Source organism: Schistocerca piceifrons, chromosome 11 (genome assembly GCF_021461385.2).
Source record: "Schistocerca piceifrons isolate TAMUIC-IGC-003096 chromosome 11, iqSchPice1.1, whole genome shotgun sequence".
NCBI lineage: Eukaryota > Metazoa > Arthropoda > Insecta > Orthoptera > Acrididae > Schistocerca > Schistocerca piceifrons.
The window spans coordinates 11,012,633-11,037,543 of record NC_060148.1 but is presented as its reverse complement, the minus strand read 5'-3'; the positions used below and the strand labels follow the sequence as shown (position 1 = coordinate 11,037,543).

Here is a 24,911-nt window from a genome sequence, read left to right as displayed (position 1 = left end):
AACATTCCACGTAGGAAATATATATCTAAAAACAAAGATGATGTGACTTACCAAATGAAAGTGCTGGCAGGTCGACAGACACACAAACATACACACAAAATTCAAGCTTTCGCAACAAACTGTTGCCTCATCAGGAAAGAGGGAAGGAGAGGGAAAGACGAAAGGATGTGGGTTTTAAGGGAGAGGGTAAGGGGTCATTCCAATCCCGGGAGCGGAAAGACTTACCTTAGGGGGAAAAAAGGACGGGTATACACTCGCACACACACACACACACACACATATCCATCCACACATATACAGACACAAGCAGACATATTTCTGCTGCTTGTGTCTGTATATGTGTGGATGGATATGTGTGTGTGTGCGAGTGTATACCCGTCCTTTTTTCCCCCTAAGGTAAGTCTTTCTGCTCCCGGGATTGGAATGACTCCTTACCCTCTCCCTTAAAACCCACATCCTTTCGTCTTTCCCTCTCCTTCCCTCTTTCCTGATGAGGCAACAGTTTGTTGCGAAAGCTTGAATTTTGTGTGTATGTTTGTGTTTGTGTGTGTGTCTGTCGACCTGCCAGCACTTTCATTTGGTAAGTCACATCATCTTTGTTTTTTTTTATATATATATATATATATATATATATATATATATATATATATATATATATATATATATATATATATATATATATATATATATATAAAAAATAATTAAATTGTCCATACAGGATTGAAGTTTACTTACATTCCGGTTATTCTAAGTAATCTGTCACAAACACCCCAATCATACAGACTACAGCGTCCCAACAATTTGTGTCCCCACCTGAAATTGCATTCCCGTATTGCAGATGAGTGAGGGGGTGTGTGTGGGTTTTTTTTTTTTTTTTTTTTTTTTTTTGGGGGGGGGCGGGGGTGGTTATACCAGGAGGGTGTATTATGGTTGTGAGATGTTTTAATTATGCTCTTTCCATACTAGATGTGCATCTCTCACATTGTATGGAAATTTATATTCATCAGATTTTTCGTGCAAAAGCAGTGATTTGTCATGTATCCCAAATATTTTAGGTGGGCCTTAATTTAACGTACCCTTATTCTGTGTAAGGTGATTCATAATAAGGTTTTCTGCGGTGTCTTTATTGTTTCACATAGCTGACTCAGTACAGCCCTGCTAATAAAGGATACATTATCAGTGTAGTGGCCTATGCTAACTTTGAGTTTTCTGACAATGGTATATCATTAACATATATATACAAGGAGCCAAAGTGGCCCAAATGCATCCCTGTGGGATATTACATCTGAGGATTTTGTATGACTGGTTAACTGGTAACCCTTCAGTTTTGTAGTACTGTTTGACACACTGCTTTCTATCAAGAGGACAAGAATAATTCCTTATTGTATTCACTAAAGCAAGTCTCGTGCCCAACATCCTAGGTAGCAGGAAACAAACCCCCTAGTACAGAATATTTGTTCAAATGAGTGTCGATAGGCGTGTGGCACCGGAGTCTGTCCTGTCTTCTAACTCGTGTAACACATAGAAAGTTGAGTATCTTATCTACCGGTTTTCGTTCCTAAGAGTTATCGGGCACATTTTCTCCCGTGTTCTGGCTGATATTTGCAGCTTTATTTTTGCATCGTGTTGGTGGAGTCAGGCCAAACGAATACCACCCGTCACGTCTTTGACGCGATGCCCAGTGTCGATGGAAAGAGTCGGTTTGTTTCCTGTTACAGTCAAGATTATTTTTAAAGAGAAATTTTGTGTGTCCATTCAATTGAGCGGTCCCAAATTAGTCTATTGCAGTATTTGTCTTTTCGATGTGTACTAACAGAACAGTGAAACACTCAACACAGTCGGGACTCCGGCACTGCTGCTAGGCAGCAGTAGTCATTGTAAGCAGAGCGGTGCCGCCACGGCTGGAACACCGACTATTCTTCGTGTTTTACTCGAATCGTCTATTAGTATGTTGCCTGTTGTTATGTGTTGTGCACGTAGTCAGCGTGTACACAACTTTCCCACTAGAGCGCGCCCCGCTAAGCACAACAGCGCAGGCGCAGCGGTTGTCCATCTCCGCACTACGAGATGGCGCTGCCTTAGAGACGGACCAAATTCTGCTTCCGCCGATCCGCGTATTAATATGTCACGCAGCCAATGAGATTGCTGCTAACGTAGAACCTTTTCTCCTCGTGGATCACACTCGCGCAGTGATGGCTGAACGCTCGAGGTATTATAACAAGTGTACAGATCTCCAATTAGTCAGTCTGCATTAGTCTATAGTCAAGTTTCAGTCTGCGCCTAATAAGATTATCGTATTCCTGTACACAGCCATGAAGATAAATGAATACACACTTTGTCAAGTATCAGAGATATGTGAGAATAAGATTAACGTACCAAGACCAAAGGAACATCAGATTGTCAATTGTAAATAGCATCCAGAACCAAGTTAAGTTATTTTTACGCTTGTTATTATTTTAATAAATGTGTGTGAAAATTAATCAAGTTCTGTTTAAAGTTGGTCACCGTCAATCTGCTACTCTGAGCGAGCAAGTGGCATTTCTATCATCTGACCTAACGGCAGAAGATAAACACGCCACGATAAGACCACGAGACATATTGCTGACACTCGCCTACTTCGTTAGAGCGACAAGTCAAATAATCTGATGGTGTGTGTACCGAAGGTCTTACAGTACGCACACCACATTATGAATATTAGATATAGTTCTATTCATATCTATAATGCTCCACAGAATCTCCAGGTGCATCAGCAGAACCTGTAAACAAAGACCAATTTACAATCGTAGGGACTCCGCAGTGTGCAGTGCGGACTCCAATAGTGAAGCTGAAGCTGGACGGCTCTTGTAGTAGAGGTGTGAAACAGCGTAGACCGTCCACAGCGTCCAACCTCTTACAGAAACACTACCACCTGAAAATTGATTTAGTGATCGATAAAATGAGTGATGATTTAATTGAATTGTTGTCTCACCAGCTATTTTGTGATGATGACATTGAATTTTATTTCTCTTTTTCTTAAAAATTCAGTATCAATGACATTCTGTATGTGTACGCAATCTGATTCCAGATTTGTGTAGTAACCCACGTGCACAGAGGATCTGATACATTTACAGTAGGTATACAATCTTTGATCGACTACTGTCAGCTAATACACACAATTACCACACACAAACAGAATGGTCATTTCCAGTTAAAAAGCTATGTTGTTGTTGTTGTTGTTGTTATTATTGTGGTCTTCAGTCCTGAGACTGGTTTGATGCAGCTCTCCATGCTACTCTATCCTGTGCAAGCTTCGTCATCTCCCAGTACCTACTGCTGCCTACATCGTTCTGAATCTGCCCAGTGTATTCATCTCTTGGTCTCCTCCTATGATTTTTACCCTCCACGCTGCCCTCCAATACTAAATTGGTGATCCCTTGATGCGTCAACACGTCCTACCAACCGATCCCTTCTTCTAGTCAAGTTGTGCCACAAACTCCTCTTCTCCCCAATCCTATTCAATACCTCCTCATTAGTTATGTGATCTACCCATATAATCTTCAGCATTCTTCTGTAGCACCACATATTGAAAGCTTCTATTCTCTTCCTGTCTAAACTGTTTATCGTCCACGTTTCACTTCCATACATGGCTACACTCCCCACAAATACTTTCAGAAAAGACTTCCTGACACTTAAATCTACACTGTATGTTAACATATTTCTCTTCTCCAGAAACGCTTTCCTTGCCATTGCCAGTCTACGTTTTATATCCTATCTACTTCGACCATCATCAATTATTTTACTGCCCAAATAGTAAAACTCGTTTACATCTTTAAGTGTCTCATTTCCTAATCTAATTCCTTCAGCATCACCCAACTTAATTCGACTACATTCTATTATCCTCGTTTTGCTTTTGTTGGTGTTCATCTTATATGCTCCTTTCATGACACTGTCCATTCCGTTCAACTGCTCTTCCGAGTCCCTCGCTGTCTCTGACAGAATTACAATGTCAAAAAGCTATAACCTATGGATAAAACAAATATTGCACTGCACTAATTTCAGACTGCTCTAATAAATAGGCACATTAAATTCTGCTCAAAAGATAATTTTGTTTATAACAGGAAACAAACTGACGCTTTTTGTTGACACGAGATGTCACGTGAAAGGCTTCGTCGGCAGTATTCGTTTGGGCTGACTCCAGCTGCAAAAATGGAACTGCAAATATCTGCCGAATCACCGGAGAAAATGTGCCTGAAGACTCTTGGCCAGCTTGGATAACTGTCTAGCGATAGTTAATAAGTTCAGTCTTTCAATCTGAATTTCACTAGACAGTTGACATTTAACCATTTGATGATCACACAGAAATGGCGACTGGCTATTACTGTGGCAACTGTCGATCTGTGTTGCCTGGAACTGCAGCTCGAAGGAACTGCAGAAACTGTGATTCGATCCACAACTGCAGAAATCCAGGAATGGGCTGTGCAGAAACTGAAGCTTTCCTGTGTCGAGTTTGCTCGTAGAGATTAGCTTTTATTGCCATGATTGTTATTTTAATTCTGTTGACCGCAGTTTTCTCGGATACATCGCAAATTAAATTTTGGTTAGGCTAGGACAGGAGTTTAAATTCGAGGATACAAAATGCGCCATCTGCCGCAGTTCAGTCATCGGTCATTTATAATCGGCTGTTGACAGAGCATCTGAGATTCTGCCATACCTCGGGGTGGCAGCTGCCGTCGTTGCTTCGTGTTTTCGAAATGACGCGACATCTTTGTATGTCGCCCGTAACCGAGCCGTTGTCTGCAACCAGTGTGGCGGCACCGTAACGGCAAGTGACAGTTGTCAATAGTTGAGTGATTTTAATCGGACTATATAGTGTGTATACAACTCCTGAGTGCACTTTTTTGTCCTGTTACACATTTTGTTTAAAACGTCATGAATGGAAGGCTTTTCCCATCTGTTTCTTGTTTACAGTAGAGACTTGCTGTCTAGCATTTGCATCCTTATCAGTGAAGCTGTGCTTAAAAAATGGAAGAAAATAGTGGACCATAAATCAACAGTGAAACGCAACACTAGTGGCAGTTAAGCCTGCTGGTAAGGCAATATTTTTCAGGCTGATGATTATAAAGAAGACAGGTAGTCGCGGTGAGGAAGAGAGTGAAAGAAAGAACTGTTTCCCAGCTGCACACTTAATCTCTCGCAGTACTTCACCTGCCTACTGTGCTAGGGCACTGAGTACTGTGAAGGTGTACGTGAACCTGCTGACAAATAAAACATTCATTATGTAACTTCAATTTTTTGAAGTGATAATTAAAACTTTATGACCAACTGTTGCATTAACTTATAAATGAAAGTTGGTTTAAAATTTTGAGTTGTACCATATCCTCCAGAATCGTCACACACCATCATCGGTGTAGAGGACGTGCACTCGTCCATTGTTTTGTAAATATGTTTTATTTTTGTTTCCCGTGCTACACTGTGGGGTTACAGACTAAACAGTATATCTGACCTGTCGAGTTATGTTTCCTGTAGACACTCTACAGTGCCTCGTGTATTACAGGTCGGCAGTCTGCCAAAACGACCCCTCAGAAACCCAATGTACCGACCTGACGCCAAACCAGGCATCTGACAGCTGCTAACCTGATGACGCTTCCCTACTGAAGTAAAGGTATGATGCTCCTGTCATAATGTAGTGCTGGAAAGCTGATTACTTGTAGTAGTCGTAGTAGTAGTAGTAGTAGTAGTAGTTTTATTCATCTGTATATCTCTTTTTACAAGGATATAGGACATGTCAAAGTATTAACAAGCTAAGATCAATTTAAAATAAGCTAATTTGTATACATATACATTTACAGACTTCTAGTTAGACAATCATTAGATTTACTGCTGGTATACAATACTTTTTTTTTTACAAATAACTGATTAAATAATGTAATGCCACACTGTTCACTCATATCTCACTATCAGTCACTGCACACACTATACAGCATTCGGGAGGATGACGGTTCAATCCCGCGTCCGGCCATCCTGATTTAGGTTTTCCGTGATTTCCCTAAATCGCTCCAGGCAAATGCTGGGATGGTTCCTTTGAATGGGCACGGCCGACTTCCTTCCCGGTCCTTCCCTAGTCCGATGAGACCGATGACCTCGCTGTTTGGTCTCTTCCCATAAAACAACCAACCAACCACACTATACACATTGTTTCATACCACACACACACACACACACACACACACACACACACACACACACACAGTGGTGACCTCTGGGCCATTTTCTGTACTGCAGCTTCCCATTTGCAATCCTGAAAAACTGAGTCAGCATCGCTGTGTAATGAGTGAGATATTTATTGTGTTGTAACATAGTGATTACCTAATGTGTAAGGTATGTAGTGACTGAAGTTAACTGCGTGGAAATGTTAGTATTGTGCTACCAGTTATTTCCCAGTGTCAGTTGTCTAAATTTTTATTTGTTCAACTTCCATTTAATGTTCGCAGAGTGTAGTAACACACACATTTCGTGCAGTATTACTTGTCTTACAGCCTTAATTGAATACACTATGACTATGGACGGAAGAAAAAAAAAGTGTGACCATGACCTCCTCCCCCCCCTCCCTCTCTCTCTCTCTCTCTCCCTCTCTCTCTCTCTCTCCCCCTCTCTCTCTCTCTCTCTCTCTCTCTCTCCTCTCTCTCTCTCTCTCTCTCTCTCTCTCTCTCTCTCACACACACACACACACACACACACACACACACACACTACTCAAGGAGCAAACCCTAGCGTTCTGCATGACATCAGTCATGGACTTGTGTGGATGTGTTAGGACCGCGAACATGATGTTGCTTCTGATGCTCATGTATACCTCATGACTGGTCTGGACATCAGGAGAAGTTGTTTACAGTGGTGTTCCCTAAAATGGGAGGCTCACTCAAATTTTAGCATTGTGAGTAGTAAATGTCACACTTATTGAAATATTCCAGCCAGTTGTGTTGTGGTCGAATGAATTTGTTGGAGACACCCAACATTTTGTCCTCGTCTGAGGATGACATATTCAAGTATGGGAAGGGGGTGGAGGGAGTTTGCAGCTTCTGTCGAACTCTGATTCACACTTCGACTCACTAAAAAAGTCAAAGTAAACTCCACACTCGGGTCCCGGAGACCTTGTGATGTTGTGACAGCTCACTGTGTCATTCTTTTCCATTTGGTGTCATGTGCGTGTGCGTGCATTACGGAGAAACGTGGGGTCTGCACGCTGCTTTGCCAGACGTTGTTAATTTTCTAGATTTCGGAGCTGCTGCCCCCCACAGTCACGTAGTTCCTCGTCTGGCATCGTGCAGTCGAGGGAAAAGTTCCCGGCAGTACCGGGAATTGAACCTGAGCCCTCTGCTCGACACTCTGGTGTGCCGACCACTCGACTTCAGAGGCAGACGTACTCTATTAGCAGAGATTTTTTTGACTGCCCCTTAATAACCTAAAACATTTTAATAAGTGTAATATTTCCAGCCACGAATGTGTACATTGACAGTATTAAGAGCCAACTATATAAAATAGTTGATCTTAGTTTAATACAAAAAATGAAACTGGATTAAGCTGAATCTGCCTTGCATAAATTTTATGTGGCATTACTCGACCATCGAGGAGGATCCATTTTGAAAATTTTGCGGGTTACGTCATGTTCGATTGCAGATGTCAGTTCACGACTTAGTGAGAGTATAAAATATTGAATTAATTTTTCAATTATTGTGCCAGTCGCGATTCGGCATCTCCATTATATGGTGAGTAGCAACTTTCCTTCTCTCGTATTGAATTAATTTTTCCACAGATAGAAGTTAAAAACAATTAAATAATAAAGAAGTTGTTGTTAACACTTCCACACTGCAGAAATTTGGAATAATTTTTTTCTTATCAGTAAGGTCGAAGAAGTTTGAAAAGTTTTTTCTTCTTACTTTCCTCCATCTATTCAATACAGAGCCTTCAGTAATAAGTGTTGTATATCGACAATGTACTATTTTTTTTTTCCTGGGATTTTTTTTATTTTTTAAATTTTTTTCCCCCACATGTATTCTTCCATTACAGACACCAAATATATGGAAGTGCAAAAAGGGTTAGGTTTTACGATACCCGAACAAAGAATAGTATACACTGCATAAATAGATGAAACTGTTTTTATTAATAATAAAAAAAACTCTCATTTTTAACAGTGAAACATTCAGCTTTTTGAAGGAGAAAAATACAGTTCTTAACATTAAGGAAACCAAAGGATATGATGAAAATGTGCTATTCAATCCCTCTCAGCACTATTTGTGAGTTTGTCTATATTTTATCAGGGATATTAGTGCCAATGTTTTGAAATGTTTAGACGACCTTTAACCACTCTTTAAGTTCTCGGCAGTGTGGGCAAGTTACCACAGTGGGTTTATCAGGAGCAGTTGTTAATAAGTTCTACTATTTTATTTTCATTTGTGACGACTGACATTTTTCCAAAGGCTACAACTGTGTCAGTAACACTTTAAGTAACGAAACACTCTGCCAGTTTGACGTGCCGTGCCTCCCCTCAGCGCCGACATGACGAGCGTGGGCCGCCTGCCGAGGGGCCCGTGGCGCGGGGGTGGGCGGACGGCGGCGTGGCTGTGCGGCGCACTGGTGGTCGGCGCGCTCACCTACATGTGGCATGGCGCGCACGTGCACCTCGGAGAGCTGCGCGAGGCCGCCAGCAAGTGCATGCAGCACCAGGAGGTGCTCGCCGCACAGATGGAAGGTACGTGCCGGCTGCGAGGACACTGCGCTGGAGAGGAGGCAGGAAAGCCGACCGGCACTTACTAACTGTTCACTCTAAAAATGGGGAATTAAGCACCATATTCTACTGTATTTACTCCTTAATGAAATGTGCTATAAAAATGTCTCTCTTTTTCTAAACCTACATCTCAGTTCGTGGAATCTCTACTAGAAATAAAAATAATCTCTATAATTTATGGAGTGAAGGTAACAGCCCACCAAGTAGTAGAAACATTGAGTCATCTAAACACGCATCATAAACAAAACTAAAATATATATATATATATATATATATATATATATATATATATATATATATATATATATCAAAAAACAAAGATAGTTATAATAGAGGGAAACATTCCACGTAGGAAATATATATCTAAAAACAAAGATGATGTGACTTACCAAATGAAAGTGCTGGCAGGTCGACAGACACACAAACATACACACAAAATTCAAGCTTTCGCAACAAACTGTTGCCTCATCAGGAAAGAGAGAAGGAGAGGGAAAGATGAAAGGATGTGGGTTTTAAGGGAGAGAGTAAGGAGTCATACCAATTTCAGGAGCGGAAAGACTTACCTTAGGGAGAAAAAAGGACAGGTATACACTCGCACACCCACACAATTCCATCCGCACATACACAGACACAAGCAGACACTTGTAAAGGCCTTTGGATGCTTTCTGCCTGAAGTGTGGACTACTGCATCGAACTTTTCTGGGCATCACGCTTCCTCTTGTAGAGCAAAAATTGTAATTGTATACTTTGCGTTACTTAGTTTTAGTCTTAGACTGTCCAACAGTTTCATAGAACACAGATTTATTAGACACCAACTGATTGTGAGAGTTTGCTGTTTTCTCCCTGTCAGTCCAGCAATACAGCATTGAGATCATTTGCTCACACCTGTGTCACTACAGTGTGTACTCTAATATTAGAAAAAGGTTTTATCCAAAAGCTAGCAACTTTTTGATAACTCAGCACATACAGTGCTCTACTATTTGGTGAATTGTTGCGTCTACGCCATAAATTATTTACATTCCAGCAGAGCTTTCCATTACAATAATAATCTTTGTAAAGATTTAAAGTCGGTGCAGAAAGGTTGTGGAACATACATTTTGAATAATTTACCAGCAGCCACAAAAACTTTAACTTGAAGAGAAATCTCTCATTTGCTGGTAGACAACTGCTACTCCACGGATGAATTTCTGAGTAGGGCCAATTGATGCAATTATCATTAAAATATTGAAATAATCTGATTTTTGTATAAAATTTAACTTTTTGTACATCTTCATTGCAGTAATGTAGTGTGTGTAAGTTTTGTGAAATTCTTGTGGACTTTTGTGTGTACATCTTTACTCATTTATGGTAGTTTATATAAACATTTAAAGGGAAACATCTTTCAGATTAATTACTTATTACATTTCCTTGAGTACCATTTCACTTAGTCTGTGTGAAAGAAAGATTAGTATATCTATTCTTTTGTAAATTTTGTATTTTCTACAGCCTTGAGAATTTCCTCACTGTGGACCTACAGACAAAGGATACTTCTATCTTTTGATCTATCTGCCAACAGAAAATCCAGGGAGGAATGTAACAAAATTATGAAAAGGGTAGTTGCTGCTCACCATGTAGAGGAAATGCTTCGTCACAGAAAGGCACAACAAAAAGACTGTGAGGAGCAGCCTTGGCCAACAAGGCTTGTGTCGAAAATAGACAGTTAGACAGTGCACTCGCATGTGCACCCCCCCCCCCCCCCCCCCTCCACACACACACACACCTGAACGCGCACGAAGAAACCCAACTCGGCACACACACGACCACAGTCCCTAGCTGCTGAGGCCAGACTGTGACTGTTGGTGAGTTGGTGGAATAGAGATAGAAGCCTATGTAATGCTGGAAAGGGGCTAGATGGGCAAGAACAATGATGAATGAAGGTTGAGGCCAGCAGCCTGTGCCATCTGGATAGTTCCCACGAACACCAGGGTAATTCCATCCCAAATAAAGGCACTAATTTTACTCCCTATCCCAGATTTTGATGAATCTTGGCCCAAAGTCAACAAACATATGGGTAGCCCGCCCGGTTAGCCGTGCAGTCTAATGCACTGCTATCCGGGTGGGAAGGTGTGCCGGTCCCCAGCACGAATCCGCCCGGCAGATTAGTGTCGAGGTCAGTCTACGGATGGTTTTTAAGGCGGTCTTCCATCTGCCTTGGCAAATGCAGGCTAGCTTCCCTTATTGCGCCTCAGTTACACTGTGTCGGCGGTTGCTGTGCGAACACTTTCTACACGTACGCGTACACGATGATTGGCCACTGGGGGCCAAACCGCACAATAACCCTAGGTTCGGTGTGGGGCGGGTGGGGTGGGTGGACTGCTGTGGCCTGTTGTGGGGTTGTGAGCCACTGAGGGCTACGGCGGGGACGAAGCCTCTTCGTTGTTTCTAGGCCCCCAGTACAATACAATACAACATATGGCTAAAGGAAAAATGCCCAATTTTAATAAAATCCATTGACCCATTTTGAAAATTTGGCAATGTTAAATTGCCAAAAATCACCAAAAAACACTTCACCACTATAAGTTAAAGTTGCAACTCTTATAATTAAGCTTAAATCTACATCTACATCTATATCTACATTGATACTCCGCAAGCCACCCAACGGTGTGTGGCGGAGGGCACTTTACGTGCCACTGTCATTACCTCCCTTTCCTGTTCGTCGCGTATGGTTCGCGGGAAGAACGACTGTCTGAAAGCCTCCGTGCGCGCTCTAATCTCTCTAATTTTACATTCGTGATCTCCTCGGGAAGTATAAGTAGGGGGAAGCAATATATTCGATACCTCATCCAGAAACGCACCCTCTCGAAACCTGGCAAGCAAGCTACACCGCGATGCAGAGCGCCTCTCTTGCAGAGTCTGCCACTTGAGTTTATTAAACATCTCCGTAACGCTATCACGGTTACCAAATAACCCAGTGACGAAACGCGCCGCTCTTCTTTGGATCTTCTCTATCTCCTCCGTCAACCCGACCTGGTACGGATCCCACACTGATGAGCAATACTCAAGTATAGGTCGAACGAGCGTTTTGTAAGCCACCTCCTTTGTTGATGGACTACATTTTCTAAGCACTCTCCCAATGAATCTCAACCTGGTACCCGCCTTACCAACAATTAGTTTTATATGATCATTCCACTTCAAATCGTTCCGTACGCATACTCCCAGATATTTTACAGAAGTAACTGCTACCAGTGTTTGTTCCGCTATCATATAATCATACAATAAAGGATCCTTCTTTCTATGTATTCGCAATACATTACATTTGTCTATGTTAAGGGTCAGTTGCCACTCCCTGCACCAAGTGCCTATCCGCTGCAGATCTTCCTGTATTTCGCTACAATTTTCTAATGCAGCAACTTCTCTGTATACTACAGCATCATCCGCGAAAAGCCGCATGGAACTTCCGACACTATCTACTAAGTCATTTATATATATTGTGAAAAGCAATGGTCCCATAACACTCCCCTGTGGCACGCCAGAGGTTACTTTAACGTCTGTAGACGTCTCTCCATTGATAACAACATGCTGTGTTCTGTTTGCCAAAAACTCCTCAATCCAGCCACACAGCTGGTCTGATATTCCGTAGGCTCTTACTTTGCTTATCAGGCGACAGTGCGGAACTGTATCGAACGCCTTCCGGAAGTCAAGAAAAATAGCACCTACCTGGGAGCCTGTATCTAATATTTTCTGGGTCTCATGAACAAATAAGGCGAGTTGGGTCTCACACGATCGCTGTTTCCGGAATCCATGTTGATTCCTACATAGTAGATTCTGGGTTTCCAGAAATGACATGATACGCGAGCAAAAAACATGTTCTAAAATTCTACAAGAGATCGACGTAAGAGATATAGGTCTATAGTTTTGCGCATCTGCTCGACGACCCTTCTTGAAGACTGGGACTATCTGTTCTCTTTTCCAATCATTTGGAACCCTCCGTTCCTCTAGAGACTTGCGGTACACGGCTGTTAGAAGGGGGGCAAGTTCTTTCGCGTACTCTGTGTAGAATCGAATTGGTATCCCGTCAGGTCCAGTGGACTTTCCTCTATTGAGTGATTCCAGTTGCTTTTCTATTCCTTGGACACTTATTTCGATGTCAGCCATTTTTTCGTTTGTGCGAGGATTTAGAGAAGGAACTGCAGTGCGGTCTTCCTCTGTGAAACAGCTTTGGAAAAAGGTGTTTAGTATTTCAGCTTTACGCGTGTCATCCTCTGTTTCAATGCCATCATCATCCCGTAGTGTCTGGATATGCTGTTTCGAGCCACTTACTGATTTAACGTAAGACCAGAACTTCCTAGGATTTTCTGTCAAGTCGGTACATAGAATTTTACTTTCGAATTCAATGAACACTTCACGCATAGCCCTCCTTACGCTAACTTTGACATCGTTTAGCTTCTGTTTGTCTGAGAGGTTTTGGCTGCGTTTAAACTTGGAGTGGAGCTCTCTTTGCTTTCGCAGTAGTTTCCTAACTTTGTTGTTGTACCACGGTGGGTTTTTCCCGTCCCTCACAGTTTTACTCGGCACGTACCTGTCTAAAACGCATTTTACGATTGCCTTGAACTTTTTCCATAAACACTCAACATTGTCAGTGTCGGAACAGAAATTTTCGTTTTGATCTGTTAGGTAGTCTGAAATCTGCCTTCTATTACTCTTGCTAAACAGATAAACCTTCCTCCCTTTTTTTATATTCCTATTAACTTCCATATTCAGGGATGCTGCAACGGCCTTATGATCACTGATTCCCTGTTCTGTACATACAGATTCGAAAAGTTCGGGTCTGTTTGTTATCAGTAGGTCCAATATGTTATCTCCACGCGTCGGTTCTCTGTTTAATTGCTCGAGGTAATATTCGGATAGTGCACTCAGTATAATGTCACTCGGTGCTCTGTCCCTACCACCCGTCCTAAACATCTGAGTGTCCCAGTCTATATCTGGTAAATTGAAATCTCCACCTAAGACTATAACATGCTGAGAAAATTTATGTGAAATGTATTCCAAATTTTCTCTCAGTTGTTCTGCCACTAATGCTGCTGAGTCGGGAGGTCGGTAAAAGGAGCCAATTATTAACCTAGTTCGGTTGTTTAGTGTAACCTCCACCCATAATAATTCACAGGAACTATCCACTTCTACTTCACTACAGGATAAACTACTACTAACAGCGATGAACACTCCACCACCGGTTGCATGCAATCTATCCTTTCTAAACACCGTGTGTACCTTTGTAAAAATTTCGGCAGAATTTATCTCTGGCTTAAGCCAGCTTTCTGTACCTATAACGATTTCAGCTTCGGTGCTTTCTATCAGCGCTTGAAGTTCCGGTACTTTACCAACGCAGCTTCGACAGTTGACAATTACAATACCGATTGCTGCTTGGTCCCCGCATGTCCTGACTTTGCCCCACACCCGTTGAGGCTGTTGCCCTTTCTGTACTTGCCCAAGGCCATCTAACCTAAAAAAACCGCCCAGCCCACGCCACACAACCCCTGCTACCCGTGTAGCCGCTTGTTGCGTGTAGTGGACTCCTGACCTATCCAGCGGAACCCGAAACCCCACCACCCTATGGCGCAAATGAAATGGTGGGAGAGGTGTTATTTTCCAGCATTTTCCATGAGCTTTTGTGTGATGTACAACACATTATGAGTTTGAGATAATTTAAATGAAAATATAAATTTTTAATTTCTCAAAAAGCGCATCTTGAAAAATTTCAAAAAAATATTTAATGCTTCACATTATTGTTCATGTATTCCTTATGTATGAAAATGGAACTGGAACACATTTATAGAATTTCCAAAATTCACATTTCACTAAGAAAATGACATTTTTTTAAAATTTATAGATTTAAGCAGAAATATACATAATATTATTCTTAATGTGTATTCATATTTAAGGTTAACACACTCATTCCAAATGTCATTCGCAAAACCTGATTTAAACAGTCTGTGTTTTAAGACTGAACTTTTTGTTAAATGCTCCTTTTGTTTTTACAGTTTCATCCCCCAGAATCTGATATATTCTTCCTGTTGGTGTTACTGGGTTTGCCTTGCAAAGAATATCATTTATAGATAACCACAGAATATCTGATTTTATATGATATGTTTAAGACACTGATGCATCAGCTGGAAGAAGGAAAGTAACTTTAACTTCATCAAGATATTTATCTTTTGTTAAAATATAAGCTAACCACCATTTCTTGCCATAGACAACAGTAACATATGCGCGAATATCTTTCAAAGCCTGTCTTTTGGGAGAATTTGTAACTGTTCAACATTAGATTCTGTTCAGCCTGAAAAAGTTTTTACCAATATTTTGAGTCTGGCTTCAGCTGCCAGAGACTAGAGACTGAGGTCATGTGTGTTTGAGTTGTGTTTGCACGGGTGTGTGCGTGTGTGTATGTTGTTTATTTTTGACAAAGGCCTTCTTGGTCAAAAGTTAACTTTCCGACTGTCTTTTTGTTGTGCCTTTCTTGTGACTCAGCGTCTCCGCTATATGGTGAATAGCAACTATCCTTTCATTATATTTTTACCAATATTTTGATATACTTGATGCAATCACTATAAAAGCATGTAATCACTATAAAAGCATGTAACTTATGTGCCCCTTTTATGGAAACAGATTTACTAGAGCACTCTGTTTCAATGTACTCTCCATGTGTTGAAAATTCAAAATGTACAGATGTAATGTTTTTAACTGCTCAATCAAAAAGCTGTTGCAGAATAAGAGTTTGCCTCTGCAGACTTGTTTTTGTTTCTAGTCTCTTAACAGTCACTGACACCATCACAAGGCCCTTTTCCATGAGAAAAATATTTTTCGTGGAAGCATAAGTTTACAAAATTCTTCTTAGTCTTATACTGGGATGCACTGCCATCCGAAAAGTTGTATATCTTCTGTATATCAGTTGAAATTTCCTCTTTAAAAACTGAGTTAGCTTTTTTTGTGAACGGTAGACTGCTGTGGTGTTATGCTGTAGACAGTTAGAAATTATGACATAACTCGAGTGCTATGTTTTGCTCTCTCCTTTGTAATGCACTACAAAATGTTCCACTGTGGCACGATCACATGACCAATGATAACCCTGGGCCTCATCTGTTGTCTATGGCAAGAAAGTGTAATTCTCGGAGAAGTCACATATAAGAACACGTTCACCCTCATTAGAGTTTTTCTTGATCTCATTTAGAAAAGAGCTTTGCTACTTTGCTAGAAAATCATAGAGTATTAGTGTAGTCAGTTTTTCAGAACATAATTCAATGAACTCTGATGAGGTCTTATTCATTACTTGTAATTTGCATCTTTTTACTGAAACCCACTGTCGAAAAGTGATATTTTCAACCAAATTATTTTCAAATGCAATTTGGTGTGTCCTTTTTATTGGATCACTTCCTGGGCAAGAACTACAGTTTCCCATAAAGCAGTGAAATTTTGCTGGGTTGCACAACACTTTTGCAAAACAGTGTTCGTAAGAGGTCAATTCCCCATTGGTTAAGATACCTAGCTTAGTGTTTTCTATCATTAGTTTGACATTTTGATGGATAGTGCAAACACGTACTGAGTGTAGTCTACCATAACGAGCTAAAATGCAGTGTTTTGGATTCAGTTCTACAAATTTAGAAAACTCAGTCGTCATTGCTGGAAATTTAGCTTTGAGACTTTTATATGCTGCTTTTAAATTGCACAAAATAAATCTTTTAGATATTACTGTTCTGTCTCCATCTTTCCCCCTTCACAGTTACGCAGCCTTTCTTCCTTGGCATTACTCTGCTCATTTCATCATTTTCATAAAAATAATTACGCACTGTTTGCACATCTTCTTGTGACAAATTCTTTTCCAGTTTTTGATCAGGACGACATTCTGATATGCCTCTTTCCTTCAAAGCCTTTTTGTCTGGCGTACCATATAGTTGGCAGCATTAAATTCATGCATTCCTGTCAGTCCAAGATTCAGGCAAATGAGTGAATAGCATTACTTTCTTTCTCCTACTACTTGAACAAAAACTGGCTTCCAGGTTATCTATTACAGACTATTCCAATGGCTCTCATTCGTTTTCTGAGAAATCCTCTGCATTAGCAAATAATTGTTTTTTAAGTGCTAACTCGATGGTTTTTAATTATATGGTGGAATACTGCTTTGTCTGAAGTTTTGTACTATGTGCGGGGGACTGTACTAATTGCTGAAGAGGTGTATTGAGTGTCGCCACAACAGCTGAAGGTGGAGAAATGTAGTTTGTCTCAACATTGTCCGAAGATTTTTTACAATCAAATTTTCTTGAATATTTTTCATTGAAGCAATCTTCTTCCTAGAATTATCACAAATTTTTGATGTCTTTGGGATATCAGGAAACATTACACATCCAACCAGGCAAATTTCTTGGTCTTTTCACGTTTCTCACAGAATGATTCTGTTTTTCTTTTAAATGACTGCAGCATTGTAGATTCCAATATCTTTCTTCCTGATCCATTGTATAATACAGCCTTCAATTAAAATTTATAAACGTTTCTGTACAGAACACTAAGAAAATGTACTGAAATAATGAGTAATGACTTAGATAATAATTTTGTTCACTAACCGACACCTTACAAAATATTAACAACACTTATATCACCACATTAATTGCCAACATCACCCACATCCAAAAAACCACTGAACCATCATGAAGACTTCGAGGTTTCGAGGAACCGAATGACAGTAGCGCCAGACTCGCTGTTACTGGTGGCTTGACTCTGAACTGGCATAGCGGGGCCTGGGCAGCTGCAATAATAGCAGTTAGCTACGTGTCACTGTTGGAATCAACAATTGGAATTTCTGTCCCAGTTTGTTCTTTTCACATACAGTAATCAGATCTTAATAATTGCATTTACGGATTACAATTGTATTAAAAAACTTAGTTTTAGTACTTCTGATAAAATAATCACTCATCACAGTCACTAGTGACATTTTAAACACATTACAAATAAATTTACGCAAAAGTGTCAGTTCAGTAGCTGGTAAATTATGTACGTGACCACTTAAATTTACAAATTTTACAAAAATGTAATTTTTTAGTGAAACATGAATTTTTTTAAATTTGATAAATGTGTGAACCCATAGCAGTCCCACTTTCATACTTAGAGAATTAGTGAGCAATAATGTGAAGCAGTATTTATAAAAAAAATTCATCTCGAAACTTCCTGGAAGATTAAAACTTTGTGCCGGACCGAGATTCGAACTCGAGACCATCGCATTTCACTGGCAATTTTCATTCTGAAAATTCATCTTGATCTCATACTGTGTTGTGTATCACAGGAATGTTCATGGAAAATTCTGCAAAATGACACCTCTCCCAACATTTTATCTTAACTAGGTGAGTTGCTACAGCAGTTTGAAATTATGGCTGTTTAGTGTTTTTTTTTTGGTGATGTTTGACAACTTCACATTGGCATATTTTGAAAATGGATCAATGGATTTGAGTAAAATATGGTATTTCTCTTAACCTATATATTGGCTTGCTTTGTGCCAAGTTTCATCAAAATCTGTGATGGTGACATAAAATTCGTGTTAGAAGTGTGTCGATTTGACGTGGAATGGCCCACCAGCTTTTCTGAATTGTGCAGATGGGAACACTCCTTGCAGTATATCCTGCATTCCCGTAAACTCTCGATCTTGACCTTCGTTAGCCATTGTCCTTACCCATCTGGCCCCTTCACTGTTCTCATTCCAGTACTACACAGCCCTCTATTCCGCCAATGCAGCGACAGCCTTATTACTTTTCTCCTTTTCCGCATTTCCGGTATATGCTGAGTAGCAACTATCCTTTTCATAATATTATATGTCCATCTATCTTATCAACATGAGGAAGGAAGTAGCAGTTCTGAAAGTTAGGCATAGTTTATTTTGTATGTCTAGATGTGTGTTGGCAGTGCTTGAAATTTTGGTATTGGAAGCTAAGCCCTTCTCATTTCTAGTAACTACATAATTGTGCACTATATAACTAATCCCTCCATGAGCAGCACAGGGGAAGTTTATACTGAAGACTGTGATTCCTCCTAGCACAGATGAAGAGGAGAGTAATACATTGCTGTACAGCCAGATTTCAGTATCGGGCAGGCCCAGTGTTTATGCAAATGACCTCGTTGTGTCCATCAGGTTTGCTGTTCACACAAAGATCTTCATGTCCACGAGTGAATTAATGCCTTGTGCACAATTGGTTTTGTACATCAAATGCTACAACAGTAGTGATAAATTTCAAGTGTAATCTTCCATTTTTGTGATGCATACTCTGATAAGAACTAAAACTAGGAGAAAACACTTCTTAGAGCTCCATAAACAATTATCTCGTGCAATTAATGTCGCCATAAATCTCGTAGGGAACAGAATTGATGACATAATATACTTAGCTCCACTCAGTATTGTGTTTCAGGATAATACACAATCTGATCGAAAGTTCCCGGACACCCCAGTGTAATGCGGAATTGACTACTAGATGGCAGAATATGGGTGACTCGTCAGTATAAGACTCTCTCCTCCCATACAGGCCACTGAGGCCCGACAGTACCGACCAGTCGCCGACGCTCTCAGTCCGCAGCCGTCGCCGGATGCGGATACGGAGGGACGTGCGGTCGGCACACCACTCTCGTGGCCGTTTTGCCAGTTTACGAGACCGGAGCCGCTACTTCTCGGTCGAGTAGCTCCTCAGTCCGTTTTACGAGAGTCGAGTGCATCCCACTCGCCGACAGTGTCACCCACCCGAGTGCTAGCCCGACCTGACGGCGCTGAAATTCGGTGCCACTGCGGCGAGGCTGTCGGCCTGCCAGTATAAAAAAGAGTAACAAATTTTCAGGGGCATTTCACCGTTCTGAATCTATCCGAATCAGCTGCCGGTCATGTTGTGAAGTAGAAATATGAAGGAACAGCTGCAGCTATACCGAGTCCGGGCAGACGAGGTTTGGCGAGCAGTGCAGAGAGTGGTCATAAAAAATCACAGTGGAGGGGTCACTTGAGAATTCCACTGCTGCCAACAGTGTTTGTAGGTAGTTAAAAAGAATAGAGTACAGGCGTCGAGCAGCTTTCCGTAAGCCACACACGTCCGTAGTCCGTGTTAACTACATGTAAGGTTGTGTAAACAGTGACAGCTGTGGGCTGTGGATAACTGGAAGTGAGTCATTCAAAGTAACAGATCAGCCTGATGGAAGTGTCTGGGTTTGATGAATTCGTGGAGAATATTACATGCCATTGTGTGTGTGTGTGTGTGTGTGTGTGTGTGTGTGTGTGTGTGCACGCGCGCATCTTTATATTGTTCCTAATGTAACATTTTCTTAACCACAATAAGGGGGTGGGGGGGCAAAAAAGAAAAAAAAAGAAGAAGAATAGGAAGAAGAAAAGGTCCCTCGCACACGTGCACACGATATGAACATGTTTTACAGCATTGTATACTGTGTACAGTAGAGGAACAGTCCAGAAGCGGTCACTGTTTGTATCAGCATAGCAGTGCACTCTGTCTTAAATCGTCATCTCTGAGCCGACGGTTGGTCGACCATAACATTTCTGTAGTGGACTGACTTCCACAGAGTCCTGGTCCTTACAGTGACTCAAATCATCAACTTTGGTCCACACCCCAGCGTCTGACATCAATTCCTTCTCTGGTTTTGGCTCTTGAAGGAGGATGGGAAATCCTTCCACAGACTACAGATTTGAAACAACTCATTGAAAGTGGTCACAGCATAGTTCAAACTGTCACAAAAATGAAGGTTGACCACACGTTGTATTTTACACTAGGTGATCAAAAGTATCCGGACACCTGGCTGGAAATGACTTACAACTTCGTGGCGCCCTCCATCGGTAATGCTGGAATTCATTATGACTTTGGCCCACCCTTAGCCTTGATGACAGCTTCCACTCTCGCAGGCATACGTTCGATCAGGTGCTGGAAGGTTTGTTGGGGAATGGCAGCCCATTCTTCACGGAGTGCTGCACTGGGGAGAGGTATCGATGTCGGTCGATGAGGCCTGGCACGAAGTCGGCGTTCCAAAACATCCCAAAGGTGTTCTGTCGGTTTCAGGTCAGGAATCTGTCCAGAACAGTCCATTACAGGGATGTTATTGTCGTGTAACCTTTCTGCCACTGGCTGTGCATTATGAACAGGTGCTCGATCGTGTTGAAAGATGCATCACCATTCCCGAATTGGTCTTCTACAGGGGGAAGCAAGAGGGTGCTTAAAACAACATTGTTGGCCTGTGCTGTGAAGGTGCCATGGAAAACAACAAAGGGGTGCAAGCCCCCTCCATGAAAAACACGATCACACCATAACACCACCGCCTCCGAATTTTACCAGGCATTCCCCATACCCACACCCTGCCATCAGATCGCCACATTGTGTACCGCGATTCGTCACTCCCCACAACGTTTTTCCACTGTTCAGTGGTCCCATGTTGACACTCCTTACACCAAGCGAGGCATCGTTTGGCATTTACCGGCATGGTGTGTGACTTGTGAGCAGCATTGCTTCACACCCTGTTCTCTCTGTCCCAGTCCCCTTGTCTCTTCCAAATGGTTTCTCCACTCCTATCAGTAGTGTGTCCCTTCTTGCCTTCTATGCATCTTCCTAGACATTGTTTCATGTTGTAGATTTCTGTAGTACAAAGCAGAGTTGTTATATAATTCTGTAACAGTCAACAAAACCAATAAATTATGAAAGAAAATTGCTGGCAAGTACTTATCTTAAGGAGGCAAAACGTGTAGTAGTGCCGATAGATGAGAAAGTGATAAACTTTGTAGCTTCTGTGACTCATAGACCCCGGATGAGAGGGACCTGCCAATAGACGATGTGGTATCACATATGCATAGATGTGTATAGCTGGAGACAGTGATGCGTGGAAAAGTTAAGAAAGATCCACAATTTTTCACCTTGCCTGTCTACAAAAACTGTTCATTCGTAAGCCACATTTTCTAATGTTGTTGCGTAGATAAATTACTTTCAAAATTGAGAATGTAGGAAAAGATAGATTGTGACTGACCCTAAAGGTGACACATTCAGTTGCAGACAGGCACAGTTAAGAGGCCCTACACATAAGCTCTCATCACAAAAGAAAGAGAAACGTATGCCATTCATTCACACGAGCAAACACACCTCACAAACACGTGACCACCAGCTCGGGCCAGGATCCATTGATATGTTGCATCACTAGCTGACAAACCTGGCATTGACTGTGTATTAATTTTGCCAGTTGTCTATCAGAAATGAAACTAAAACTGAACTGTGTCTGTAGTGGTGAAGTATCGGAAAAAATTCATTTCCGTATATTCGTGAAAACCCTTCTAAAATTATGAAACAGTTGTTGAAAGAAATATGAATGCATACAAATGTATAAATACGGTTTCTGCATGCTGGGCGCACCTGCTTCACATTTCTGCTACTCAATTTCATAAATGTCTTTGTGGCAACCCCTCTTCGTAGCTCTACAAACGGCTACCGTTTTCACCTACAGTTGTCTGTGCTTTGCAGTTGAAAGCTGTCCAAAGCACTGCCAGAGGTAGGTGATTTCCTTAAGTTGACTCAAACTGTTAGAGTGTCTTAGTAGTAAAGAATAAATGTATCAAAACTTTGTACACATTGCAGCAACTTTTCATTTGTCTCGGTGTTTACGACAACATCTCTCTCGAACTATGTGTCGTACAATCGTATATTTGTGTAGTGACATTAAGTGGCATATATGGACACTGTCTGCAACATGTGTTGCAAATAGAGCTTACAGAACATCATCCACAATGGGCCAGTTTCCACGTATCTTAATGTTTATGACATTGTATTACTGAACTATGTTAGGTAGACGGTTCTTACCCCCACAGTGATTGTTGCCTGAAAGTACAGGTAATGTATATCATGTTTGGCTGAAATCAATCCAAGTGGAGGGCACACACACACACACACACACACACACACACACACACACACGCACACGCACACACACGTTTGGCTGAAATCAATCCAAGTGGAGGGCACACACACACACACACAGATATACTACTGGCCATTAAAATTGCTACACCAAGAAGAAATCCAGATGATAAACAAGTATTCATTGGACAAATATATTATACTAGAACTGACATGTGATTACATTTTCAAGCAATTTTCGGTGCATAGATCCTGAGAAATCAGTACCCAGAACAACCACCTCTGTCCGTAATAACGGCCTCGATACGCCTGGGCATTGAGTCAAACAGAGCTCGGATGGCGTGTACAGGTACAGCTGCCCATGCAGCTTCAACACGATACCACAGTTCATCGAGAGTAGTGACTGGCGTATTGTGACGAGCCAGTTGCTCGGCCACCATTGGCCAGACGTTTTCAATTGGTGAGAGATCTGGAGAACGTGCTGGCCGGGGCAGCAGCCGAACATTTTCTGTATCCAGAAAGGCCCGTACAGGAACTGCAACGTGCGGTCGTGCATTATCCTGGTGCAATGTAGGGTTTCGCAGGGGTCGAATGAAGGGTAGAGCCACGGGTCGTAACACATCTGAAATGTAACGTCCACTGTTCAGTGTGCCGTCAATGCGAACAAGAGGTGACAGAGGTGGAACCGATGGCACCCCATACCATCACGCTGGGTGATACGCCAGTATGCCGATGACAAATACATGCTTCCAATGTGCGTTCACGGCGATGTCGCCAAACATGGATGCGACCATAACGATGCTGTAAACAGAACCTGGATTCATCCGAAAAATGACGTTTTGCCATTCGTGCATCCAGGTTTGTCGTCAAGTACACCATCGCAGGCACTCCTGTCTGTGATGCAGCATCAAGGGTAACCGCAGTCACGGTCTCCGAGCTGATAGTCCGTGCTGCTGCAAACGTCGTCGAACTGTTCGTGCAGATGGTTGTTGTCTTGCAAACGTCCCGATCTGTTGACTCAGGGATCGAGACATGGCTGCACGATATGTTACAGCCGTGTGGATAAGATGCCTGTCATTTCAACTGCTAGTGATACGAGGCCGTTGGGATCCAGTGCGGCGTTCCGTATTACCCTCCTGAACCCACCGATTCCATATTCTGCTAACAGTCATTGGATCTCGACCGACGCGAGCAGCAATGTCGCGATACGATAAACCGCAATCGCGATAGGCTACAATCCGACCTTTATCAAAGTCGGAAACGTGATGGTACGGATTTCTCCTCTTTACACGAGGCATCACAACCACGTTTCACCAGGCAACGCCGGTCCACTGCTGTTTGTGTAAGAGAAATCGGTTGGAAACTTTGCTCATGTCAGCACATTGTAGGTGTCGCCACCGGCGCCAACCTTGTACGAATGCTCTGAAAAGCTAATCATTTGCATATCACAGCCTCTTCTTCCTGTCGGTTAAATTTCGCATCTGTAGCACGTCATCTTCGTGGTGTAGCAATTTTTATGGCCAGTAGTGTATATTAATTATTACAATATATATGAATTTCATTCAGCACTATGTGAAACACACGTAGGAGTGTGCCAGACCAGTACAGTGCCTGTAAATCCCACTCCAGCATATAATGTGCCACTCACTGAAGGTTTGGTGTTCTCGTGTGTTGTCACAGTGGTGGTGGAGTACAAGCTGAGGCTGGAGAAGTCCTTGCAGCAGGAGAAGAACGACCACCGGCACACGCGTGAGTCGCTGCAGGCGCGCGCCGAGGAGGAGCGGTCGCTGCGCGAGCGGCAGTCGCTCGAGGCGAGCAACCGCTACAGCTCGCTGCAGCAGCAGTACAAGATCCTGCAGGTACGTGCCGGTTGCGGCCGGAGCTCGTCGGACAGTAAGTTTAGCTTTCTACAGTCCTCCCAGTTCTCTGCCGGCAGCAGTCGCTCTCAATCCGGCTTCGGTAGCGAGAGACGGTGGTCGCGTCTGTGTGAGTTGTGTCTGTTTGGTTTTGGAGGGAAGTGTGTGGGGTAAAAATCGTAGAGGGAGACTGAGGGATGAATGCGGTTAGCAGTTTAGAGTGGGTGAGGGCTTCAGCAGTTGTGCAGAGGTGAAGAAGCTCGTACAGGACAGTGTAGCACGGGGAGCTGCCTCACACCGGTCTCCAGACTGCAGACCATGTAACCTCCGTGTGACACAGTATTCGTTAAAGCCTGTGCTATGGTAGGTGAGCGGGGTTCATCTTATGAGAAAGGA

The 24,911-nt window shown here is 42.1% G+C and overlaps 1 protein-coding gene across 1 annotated transcript in view; it reads left to right on the top strand.

Annotated features, from left to right (window-relative positions):
* LOC124720212 (Golgi integral membrane protein 4-like) overlaps positions 1–24,911 on the top strand; it is a 140,723-nt gene that overhangs the window by 21,789 nt on the left and 94,023 nt on the right. The window contains exons 2-4 of the mRNA XM_047245535.1: positions 5,534–5,641; positions 8,529–8,728; positions 24,340–24,518. Of these exons, the coding sequence (XP_047101491.1) occupies positions 8,536–8,728; positions 24,340–24,518 (372 nt within the window). The 5' untranslated portion in view covers positions 5,534–5,641; positions 8,529–8,535. The remainder of the gene's footprint in view (positions 1–5,533; positions 5,642–8,528; positions 8,729–24,339; positions 24,519–24,911) is intronic.